The sequence below is a fragment of the Cucumis melo genome, chromosome 2, assembly GCF_025177605.1.
Source record: "Cucumis melo cultivar AY chromosome 2, USDA_Cmelo_AY_1.0, whole genome shotgun sequence".
In the NCBI taxonomy this organism is placed as follows: domain Eukaryota; kingdom Viridiplantae; phylum Streptophyta; class Magnoliopsida; order Cucurbitales; family Cucurbitaceae; genus Cucumis; species Cucumis melo.
The window spans coordinates 23,667,160-23,678,770 of record NC_066858.1 but is presented as its reverse complement, the minus strand read 5'-3'; the positions used below and the strand labels follow the sequence as shown (position 1 = coordinate 23,678,770).

The following is an 11,611-nucleotide window of genomic DNA, read 5'->3' as shown; positions in this document are numbered from 1 at the left end:
TCTTATCTTAGAACTTGGGGTTGTCTAGCTTATATTAGAATACCTGGTCCAAAAAGAAGGAAACTAGCAAGTAAAGCCTATGAATGTGTCTTCATAGGATACACTGAAAACAGTAAATCATAGAATCATATGGTGTAGATTTTTTCGAGAATAGATTTCCTTTTAAATTTAGAAATAGTGGGCGCCTAAATAGTCAAACTAGTGGGGGATTAAGTTCCAGTAGTATACCTTTAATTAGGATCCAAACCAAGATAAAGAAGTAAATTCTAAACCTAGAAGAAGCAAGAAAGCTAGAACCATAAAAGACTTTAGAGAAGACTTCGAAACATACAATGTAGAAGATCTAAAAGATCTAACAGAAGCTTTATCCTCAGTAGATGCCAATTTATGGCAAGAAGCTATCAATGATGAAATGGACTCTCTTGAATCCAATAGAACTTGGCACCTAGTTGACTTGCCCCCTGGATGTAAAGCAATAGGCTACAAATAAGTTTTAAGGAAGAAACTCAAACCGGATGGATCAATAGATAAGTATAAGGCTAGATTAGTAGCAAAAGGATTTAGGCAGAGGGAGAACATAGATTTCTTTGATACTTTTTTTCTGGCCACTAGAATCACCTCAATTAGAGTGTTGATATCTATAGTTACCTTGAACAATCTTTTAACCCATTAGATGAATGTCAAAATTGTTTTCCTAAATGGTGATTTAGAAGAAGAGATTTATATGGAATAACCTGAAGGTTTCATAGTTCATGGCCAAGAATCCAAAGTTTGTAAACTAGATAAATCCCTCACGACCTAAAACAAGTTCTCAATCAGTGGCACGAAAAGTTTGACAACTTACTCAAGTCAAAAGGATTCAAAGTAAATGAGAGTGACAAATGTATCTACTATAAGACTGAAGATAGGTTATGTATTATCATATGTCTATACGTAGATGACATGTTAATCTTTGGATCAAATTTGCACGTCATAAATGATGTAAAATCTATATTGAGTGCAAACTTTGACATGAAAGACCTACGTGAAGCATATGTAATCTTAGGCATTAAAATTACAAGAACTGAAAATGGAATTTTCTTAGATCAATCTCATTATATAGAAAAGATTCTAAAGAAGTATAACTACTTCGAAAGTAAACCATTGTACACCTTATGACTCTAGTGTGAAATTATTCCAAACCACTGCTGACAGTGTTAACCAATCTGAGTACACTAGTATCATAGATAGTTTGAGGTATGCTGCTGATTGCACTAGACTAGACATAGCTTACGCCGTAGGATTACTATATAGGTTTACCAGTAGACCCATTCTAGAACACTATAATGAAATAGAGAGAGTAATGAGATACCTTAAGAAAACCTAAAACCTAGGATTGCATTATAATAAGTTTCCTGTTGTACTATAGCGATGCTAATTGGAACTCCCTTTCAGATGACTCAAAGGCTACAAGTGGCTATATTTTTAATATAGCAGGAGGAGCTGTTGCTTGGAAATCCAAGAAACAGATAATCTTAGCCCAGTTAACGATGGAGTCAGAGATGATAGCACTAGCCATTGCTAGTGAAGAAGCAAGCTGGCTTCGAAACTTACTATCAGAGATTCCCACATGGGAAATACCGACACCAGCCATACTAATCCATTGTGATAGTACTGCAGCTATATTGCAAAAGTTCAGAATCGTTACTATAACGGTAAGAGACAATAGGTACGTTGTAAGCACAGTACCATTAGAGAATTTCTCACTATTGGTATAGTAATAGTGGATTATATACGGTTTGACAATAACTTGGCTGATCCTTTGACGAAAGAGCTCATTAGAGAGAATGTTTTTAAAACCTCAGAAAGAATGTGACTCAAGCCTATTAAAACTTGAATTACTATAAGGTAAACCTAACTTGAAAGACTAGAGATCCCAAGAAACAAGTTCAATGGGTAATAACTGATCACAAGTAATATGACGAGAATCATGCTAAATAATTAAAAGTTTCATTCTTATGATTTAGTGATTAGCATGACATTCTGAAGCGTATGATGAGGTTGAACTTTGTTCTTAATGAAATTTATACTTGATATCAAATAGGGTACCTAGCTGCAGGAGTACTCTTGATAGATTCACCTTTGTGAATGTGGAAGTGAGGGTCGCTTCCTATGGAATTCTTAGAGCATTCACTAAATTGGGATATACCTGCAAGACCATAAAGCACGGGCTATTTTAGAACTTCACTCAAATAATGATGTCTGTGCGTTAGCGTTAGAAGTAAAGTTCAAAACTACAAGTTACTTTACAATACTCTAAACTATTGTCGTTACGTAAAGGTTCAAGTCAACAGACACATTTACTTAAGCACAACACTATAGAGACAGACAATGCTCGATGAAAATGTTTTAAAAATTTTCAAGTAGAGGACTGATAGTAAAATTTTTTCGAGTGGGGGATTATTGGATGAAAAATTTGTAAAAAGAAAAATATATTATTTTATTCTCTAAAGTATTCCCACATTGATTATTTTGGAATGTGGAGGTTCCTTCATATACATATTGATTGATCAATGGATTTGGGCCTACATCTCTGTTAAGAATTTCATTCTTCTCTTCTGTCTTGTGTGTTTGTCAACTTTTAGTGATTTATTGATTACCAGTTGGTTTCCGTGCAAAATCATCCATCCTGCCATTGCTCTTCTACCTTTTTCGTACCAATTTGCTGAATCTGAACGTGTCGTGTATTTGAAGACCGAGGTGCAACAACAAGTACATCTTTAGGTCTCTAGTTTTTGAATCTAATTTCCATGAGGTCTCTAAAAAGTTTCAACATGCATGTTTTCATTTCAAATTAGTACATAAGTTTGAAAATGTTGCAATATTACGGTTAAAATTTGACTTTCATTTCAAATTAATTGTTAGGTTTTGAAGTTTAAAACATAATACCATTGTTGTACTAGAAGAACCTTGAAATGTTATCATAGGGTCAAATAATTACATGAGATAAAATATATCAAAGTTATTGATATAAAAGCATATAGTACTTTACAATATATATATATATATATATATATATATATATATATATGTTCAAAAAAGGAATTGTTTAAGATTGTGGGTGTATGAATCCAAATTTAATGGATATATTTCTTACCTAGAGGTTGTCGACAATTTCATACACAATCGAGATTACCAATAGTGTGTCTCTGGTGGGGATTACATAGAAACTTTGTTAATACAACTTTAATGCTCACTAATTGCCAACTCAAATAATAATTATAATAATTATAAATCTTATAAAGCCATTAATTAATTCAAAACTTTGAAGTTCGTAGGTTGATTTTTTTAATGTTCTCTATACTATTTGGAGCTATATTTCCAGTCAAGTGTTTCAATAAAAACAGTCTCATTTCAAAAGTTTTGAAGTACCTTTCTATTTTTTCAATTTCACTCAAATTTTAATATGAATATAACAAAAGAAAATTTTGAGATCAACCAATCAGGCCTTGATTTTGAATTTTTTATATTTTTTAAAAATAGTTGGGTTTAATATTAGAATTTGTCCAATTTAATAAATTTAATTAAAATAATTATTAAATTTTAAAATTTAAACTTAATTTTATTAATGATGAAAGTTAGTTAAACTTACACGTCATGAAATAAATTTCCCTCTCATTAAATTGGCTATAGTATTGCATGCTAATTAATTATAATTTAGATATTGTGAAAAAAGATACGATTATTTAGATTTTAAAATTTAAAATGTAAATCTTAAAAAATAGTGAATAAATTGGAACAAAATTTAAATTAAAAATAAAAGTGAAATTGTATGGTTACTAAAAAATGTAATACTTTAAAACTAAAAAAAAAAAAAAGAGAAGAAAAATAAACCTAAAATTTATAAGCGAATTACTAAAATTACTAAAATCACTTGAAAAGGATAATAATAGTTGCAACGTAACCTTGCGATTATATCATCAAACCTAACTTATAATTTAAACTATAAACGTTTAGTCTTTAATTTTGGACTTGGTTTTTTTTCGTATTTTTCATAAAGATTTTATCGATGTTCTAACTACAATTATCTCATATTTTAAAGGTTTTTTATATATATATATATATATAATTTTCAACTTGACCATAATTTATTTATTATTTGGATACTATGCGTAGTACAAGAATGAATAAATACGATAAGAATAAAGTTCAATTTACAAAACGGAAGGAACAAGAAGGCCATGAACAAAGTCAATACTCTGATGATCAAAACCACAATGTTTTTTGCAAACCCATCTCTATAAAAACCCCAAAATCCCATCACTTCCTTCTTCATATGAATTCCTTTTATAAGTTCATTGCAACAATATGATGAACACTTCACTTTCCTATGCTCTTCTCTTCCTGACAATCTTCACTTTCCTTCAATTCCCATCAATTCTCTCTCGCAAACTAACAGCACAATCTCCTTATTCCACTACCACCTTTGATGTCTCGGCCTCCATAAACCAAGCCCTAAATGCCCTTTCCATCAAACCCAAACCCTTTCAAACTCACTCTTACCATTCAAATTCACCTTTATCTCTCTCATTGCACCCTAGATTGACCGTTCATAACCCTTCTTACAAGGACTATGGTACTCTTGTTAGGGCCCGACTCGCTCGTCATGCCACCCGAGTTCAATCCCTTAATAGAAAGCTTGAGCTCTCTTTAAATGGAGCTAAACAATTTGGTAAAAGAATTAATGGATCCGCGTCTACAAATTCACTTACTGCTCCGGTTACTTCAGGGGCGAGTCATGGGGATGGTGAATATTTTGCCCGGATTGGGGTCGGTCAGCCTGTGCAATCGTTTTTTTTGGTGCCTGATACTGGCAGTGATGTTACGTGGCTTCAATGTAAGCCTTGTGCTAATGAGAATGCTTGTTTTAAACAACTTGACCCGATATTTGACCCAAAATCGTCGTCTTCTTACAGTTCGTTGTCTTGTAATTCAGAACAATGTCAATTGTTGGATGAAGCCGGTTGTAGTTCCAATTCGTGTATCTACGAAGTTGAATATGGCGATGGATCATTCACAATCGGTGAACTCGCCACCGAAACGTTATCATTTGGAAATTCTAATTCCATCCCTAATCTCCCGATTGGTTGTGGCCATGACAACGAAGGCCTCTTTGATGCTGCTGCTGGTTTAATTGGCCTCGGTGGTGGGGCCATTTCCCTTTCTTCCCAATTACAAGCGTCGTCATTTTCATATTGTTTGGTCGACCTAGACTCAGACTCATCCTCCACTCTTGACTTCAACGCAGACCAACCAAGCGACTCACTCACATCCCCACTCGTGAAAAATAATCGATTCCCCTCGTTTCGGTACGTGAAAGTAATTGGAATGAGTGTCGGCGGGAAGCGTTTACCGATTTCCTCGTCGAGATTTGAAATCGACGAATCAGGATCAGGGGGAATAATCGTGGATTCTGGGACGACTATAACTCAACTACCAAGTGATGTGTACGACGTGTTAAGAGACGCGTTCGTGGGGCTAACGACGAACCTCCCAACGGCACCAGGGGTATCACCTTTTGATACTTGTTATGACTTATCAAGTCAATCGAGTGTGGAGGTCCCGATCATAGCATTCATTTTGCCAGGAGGAAAATCTCTAAAACTACCAGCAAAAAATTGTTTGATCCAGGTGGACTCAGCTGGAACTTTCTGCTTGGCGTTTCTTCCAGGGACATTCCCGCTTTCTATTATTGGAAACGTCCAACAACAAGGAATACGTGTGAGTTATGACTTGGACAACTCTATCGTTGGATTTGCGACTAATAAATGTTAAAACTCAGCTTGACACGTGGGTGAAATTTGGGTTTATTACATATATTATTCTAAGCCAATAAAAATACTATTGCTTATCGTACATTGTGTAAAAAGAAAAAGTTTATTTAATAGTGGGTTGAATTAATCAAATGATGTCAATGTAATTTCTTCATATTAATGATACTGTTTGATTGCATGTCGACTAATGAGCCAACCAATTATGAGAACAATGGTACAAATGTTTTCTATTCATCAACTTTAAAATAGAGAGGTTGATGAACCAAACGTTTCAATCTTGTAATTGAAAAAGAAAAACACATACACATTTTCCTCTATTTTCGAATAACAACTTTGAGATTATGTTAAATTGGATTTGCTTTCTTCCCAAGAAAGGTGACAAAATTCCTAAAAATTAACAATGCTGCGAAATATGTATATATGTTATCAATAAAAACTCAAATTTTAACGTTAAGAAAAGCTCGATGACCTACAAAACGTGCATCAAATTCATATCTCTAGTAGAATCTTCAACGTTGACCACTCAGACTCTATTGTTGTCATCCCATGGTTTACTTATAAATTTTTTATTGTAAATTATTGATATAATCTTCCATGGGTTGCTGTTTGCCAAAATAATAACAATAAATGTCAATTTTATGACGTTAATGAACTCTAAAAAGATTGTGACATGAATTATTGCACATTATTTAAAGTTTATTTTGTCTTAAAAGTATCTTTTGCATTTTCCCAATAAAAAATGGTGGTTTATTTTATATATTCTTTTAGAAAAATATCGTGTAGTCACCGATAATTATTTTAGTAGTAAAAAAAAACTTAAATAGACGGAAATATTTTGTAAATGGTTTCGACTTTAACTTTTGCTATATTTAAAAATGTTTAAATATTTGAACTATTCATTGTTCTTAAAAAAAACTATTTGTTAATCATATCTATCTATTTTTCAATTTACTTCAATAGAGCATTTGAACGGATTCAATTAGCTAGGAATGTTTTGGGTAAATTGATACAACTAGTAATGTTAAATTCCAACAAATACAACATAAATCAACTTAGAAAAATAGTTTAACCTTCTCCCAATATTTTATAAAGAAAATAACTTCTACGGCACAAAAAACATTAAGGACCAAAGTGAACAAGCTTCTCATGACAAGAGAAAGAAAGCTAGAACAAAATGTCACTATCTATTTATAGCTTCGATATTTTACCATATTTACAAATAAACTGATTCACTTTGCTTAAAAAATGAGTAACATAAAATTAATCTTTAAGGTGGTATTTGAGAGAAGGAGATAGTTATTAAAATCAAAGATTATTATAATTTGGTTAAAATAGTTTGTGTTTGAGGTGTAGATTATTTTAATTTGAGTTATAATAGTATGCGTTTGACGTATAAGTTATTTTAGTTTTAGAAAAGAAAAAAAAAATAGTAAACAATACTATAGTAAAACCATTATAAATAGTAAATATCACAGTAAATCGAGAGTTTTGAAATAATATTCTGGAACTATTTGAAGAGTACAAAATAATATTTATTACCATCAACCTGCTCAAAAAACCATTTCTAGACCCAATTCTCAAAATTTCTTTTTTCTTACATTATGGAGAATTGTAATGTTAAAGTTTTATTTTTTTATTCGGATAATGAAAATAGTAATATTAATGATCTTACAATTTTTATTGAGCTTTTAATTAGATGGTCACTATCATAGTGACCTCCATAAATATTATTGTAAAGGAAGTGCTTTGAAGGTACAAATTATTTGTGCACAAAAATAAGTCATTTGACCAAACACACTAAATTAAAATTACTTATTGAATGACATTTTCAAAGTTTATAAATTTTAATAGGAAAAAAAAACTTTAATTGGTTAAAATTACAACAACTAAATTGAAAATATAATAATTTACCTTCTTTTAAAACAAATTATAAATATAGTAAGATTTGTCAAAATCTATCGACGATAAAAGAAATTTGATCTTACCAACTTTGCTATAGTTATTGTACACTTAATTATTATTTCTAAAGCTGCTACCTATTATGAATATCCAACCGTAATCTAGATCGAAATTAAGAAAGTTGATGAATTCATGTTTAAAAAAGATTCTTTTTTATCCTTTAAATTTTATTAATTATGTCGAAAGACTTAAAATACAATAAGAAGTCAAATAATAATAGTTTGAGTCAATACACAAAGTCTATATGTTCGTATTATCAATTAAGAAAACGTTATTACGCCGGGATGGAGGGGTGAAAAGAAATAAAATATGGTCTATAATTAAATATAAAATAGTTGATAATTTAATTATATAAAATACCAATTGAATCTTCAAAGTAAAGGAGTCTTTGATTGGAAGAAGTATTTATCAATTATGGAATAATTAACAACATGGGAAAAGGACCCATACAAAAAAGAAAGCAAAAAAGTTAAAAAGCATTATTTTCTTCCAAAAATTGTTGGATTATTTTCTTCATGTGTTTTTTTTTTTTTTTTGATATAGAATTTATAACAAACCAAATTATTACCTTTTTTTTTCTAATTAAGATTTTAGTTGATGATACAATTACATAAATATGAAAGTGAATATAAGCTTTTTGGGTTGGATATAGCAACTTTTTAACTTTGGTTTTCATAAATAACCATCTCTTTATTGACTAATTTAAAATAGTGTGAAAGGACATTTTAAATTTTCAGTTTAATTTTATTAGGATTAAAAAATTATTAAGCTGAAGTAATTATAATTTTTTATACCGATTTTAAATTAATTAATAGACATTAACATTAACATTAAGAAAAATATACAAAAATTAAAGTTAAATATTTAAATCTAATATTGTACAAAAGAAATTGAAATAAAATTCATTTATCAACATGAAACAAAATATTTAAGAATTAAAACTCAACTCAAAATTTAAAAGCTATAAATCATTTGGAAAAAAAAATTATACCAAAAAATTTAGAGATAAAAGATATTTTTTTTTATATATATAAATTTAACAAAATGAACTAAAATAAATATAAAAATAGCAAAATATAGATATCTTTCTATCTCTATTATCAATGAATACAAATTTGTTATACGAACAATTATTTTAGAAAATATATTTATCAATGAATACAAATTTGTTATACGAACAATTATTTTAGAAAATATATTTATTTAAGTTTTAGAAATAAGTCGTACAAACAAAAGTAGATAAATAAGATAATAATTTAACTCAAGTAACATTTGTATATATTTGAATTTTAAAAAAATCTTTACAAAACGGAAGGAAAGAATAATTATGATATGAATAAAGTTTGGAACAGAGCCATGAACATCAGAAGTCAAATCAATCTTTAGAAAATCATTTATGTTTTCACATACATCCTTTTCTATAAAAACCAACCAATCTCTTCACTTCCATCTTCATCCAATAATTCATTATCTTTTTCATTCCAACATGAAGACTTCACTTTCCTCTGTTTTTCTCTTCCTAACAATCTTCACTTCCCTTCAATTTTCTTCCATTCTCTCTCGCAAGTTAACACAATCACCTTATTCCACTTCCATCTTCGATGTCTTGGCCTCCACAAACCAAGCCCTAAATGCCCTCTCCATTAAACCTAAACATCTTCAAACTCACTCTCACCTTCCAAATTCCTCTTTATCTCTGCCATTGTACCCTAGATTGTCCCTTCATAACCCTTCTTACAAGGACTACGATAGTCTTGTTAGGGCTCGACTCGCTCGTGATGCCGCTCGAGTTCAATTCCTTAACCGAAATCTTGAGCATTCTTTAAATGGGGGTAAGGATTTTGGTGAAGTTACTAATGGGTCTCTAATTGGAGATTCAATTACTGCTCCAGTTGTTTCAGGGCAAAGTAAAGGGAGTGGTGCGGAGTATTTAGCTCAGGTTGGCGTTGGTCAGCCTGTGAAGTTGTTTTATTTGGTGCCTGATACTGGCAGTGATGTCACGTGGCTTCAATGTCAGCCTTGTGCTACTGAGAACGCTTGTTATAAACAAATTGACCCGATTTTCGACCCGAAATCATCGTCTTCTTACACTCCTTTGTCTTGCAATTCTCAACAATGTGGGTTGCTAGATAGACCTAATTGCAATTCCGGCACATGTATATACCAAGTCCACTATGGTGATGGATCATTCACAACTGGTGAACTTGCCACCGAAACACTATCCTTCGGAAATTCAAATTCTATCCCTAATCTCCCAATTGGTTGTGGCCATGACAATGAAGGCTTGTTCGCTGGAGGTGCTGGTTTAATAGGTCTCGGTGGTGGTGCCATTTCCCTTTCTTCCCAATTAAAAGCATCATCATTTTCATATTGCCTTGTCAACATGGATTCAGACTCATCCTCCACTCTTGAGTTCAACTCAAACATGCCCAGTGACTCACTAACCTCTCCACTTGTGAAAAACGATCGATTTCACTCATATAGGTACGTCAAAGTCATTGGAATAAGTGTTGGGGGGAAAACTCTACCAATTTCGTCAACGAGATTTGAAATTGATGAATCAGGATTGGGAGGAATAATCGTTGATTCTGGTACAATTATTTCTCGACTACCGAGTGATGTGTATGAATCATTAAGAGAAGCATTTGTGAAGTTGACGAGTAGCCTCTCACCGGCACCAGGTATATCAGTGTTCGATACATGTTATAATCTTTCAAGTCAATCGAATGTGGAGGTCCCAACAATAGCATTTGTGTTGTCAGGAGGAACCTCGCTACGACTACCTGCAAGAAATTACTTAATTCGAGTGGACACAGCAGGAACTTATTGTTTGGCATTTATTAAAACGAAATCTTCACTTTCTATAATTGGGAGCTTCCAACAACAAGGAATACGTGTCAGCTATGACTTGACAAACTCTCTCGTCGGATTCTCAACTAATAAATGTTAGTACCATAAACTTAAAACTAATGTACAACGTCGGATTAGAATTTGGCTTAATTACAGTATTATAAGCCAATAAAATATTGTTGTTTATCATACACATGGGCTTTGCCTATGAAAGTCTTAATTTAATATTGTGTTGAACTAAGCAAAAATATGTCAAAGTATTTTCTTCCTATTGCTATATGTTTTAAAGCATGTTGACTCATGAGTCAATCCTAAGAAGAAACAAATGGTACAAAAGTTTTATATTCATACAAAATATAGAAGCGTCAATGTTGAAACGGTTTTGTAATTTTTTCTTAATATAACAACTCGATTACAAGGTTCACTTCTTTGATCAATTTAACATTAACTTTCGATCATAATTTCACTTTCGGATGAAATTTTAAACTTGTCCTTTCGTATGGAGTATATATTCACGAATTTTAAATAATTGAAAGTGAAAAAATTGATTTGTAATTTAACCATATATATTTTCCTTAAATTTTTTTTTCTTGTTTATTATTTTCACAATATGTGGGAACAAATAAACATCCTATCTCTTTTCTCTTTTACACTGAATGGGTCACGACTTTGAAAAAGACGAGTTAGAACTCAAGTCAACAAGCAGAGCCCACAAGTACTCTACTGATTGATTCTTATAATTTTTCTTTTTATTGATTTATTCATTCCTTTTAAGCCCGTTTTCCATTTCTCTATTTAAAAAATAAAACATTTTTATTAATGAAAACTATGAAATGGTGTCATTGATACCTTTACGTAGGGTTTAAAGTCTAGCATTTTGAATTAAATTGTTTCTTCCATACTCTATAAAATTTGATCAGAATTTTCAAAATAGGTTTTTCTTTTTAATTTAAAACAAAGAGACAAAAACTATTCAATGAAACATTGGA

At 31.3% G+C, this 11,611-nt stretch overlaps 2 protein-coding genes across 2 annotated transcripts; both read left to right on the top strand.

Moving 5' to 3' along the window:
• Positions 1-1,529: 1,529 nt before the first annotated feature.
• On the top strand, positions 1,530-5,995 carry LOC103494116 (protein ASPARTIC PROTEASE IN GUARD CELL 1). Its single transcript, XM_008455161.3, has 4 exons — positions 1,530-1,708; positions 2,643-2,751; positions 3,443-3,459; positions 4,350-5,995. Exons 1-4 carry the CDS (start codon positions 1,530-1,532, stop codon positions 5,812-5,814), a joined length of 1,770 nt encoding a protein of 589 aa, XP_008453383.2. The 3' UTR covers positions 5,815-5,995.
• A 3,231-nt stretch (positions 5,996-9,226) lies between these two features.
• On the top strand, positions 9,227-10,893 carry LOC103494117 (protein ASPARTIC PROTEASE IN GUARD CELL 1-like). The gene is made up of 2 exons (XM_017045881.2): positions 9,227-10,453; positions 10,535-10,893. The coding sequence occupies exons 1-2, from the start codon at positions 9,259-9,261 to the stop codon at positions 10,720-10,722; spliced, it is 1,383 nt and encodes a 460-aa protein (XP_016901370.1). The 5' UTR covers positions 9,227-9,258; the 3' UTR covers positions 10,723-10,893.
• Positions 10,894-11,611: the final 718 nt, after the last annotated feature.

Coding starts and splice junctions, on each gene's coding strand:
- LOC103494116 (XM_008455161.3), top strand. CDS start 1,530: ATGGAGTCAGAGATGATAGCACTAGCCATTGCTAGTGAAGAAGCAAGC. Junction 1,709..2,642: donor ATAACGGTAAGAGACAATAG/GTACGTTGTAAG, acceptor ATTGATTACCAG/TTGGTTTCCGTGCAAAATCA.
- LOC103494117 (XM_017045881.2), top strand. CDS start 9,259: ATGAAGACTTCACTTTCCTCTGTTTTTCTCTTCCTAACAATCTTCACT. Junction 10,454..10,534: donor TAGCCTCTCACCGGCACCAG/GTATATCAGTGT, acceptor TTGTGTTGTCAG/GAGGAACCTCGCTACGACTA.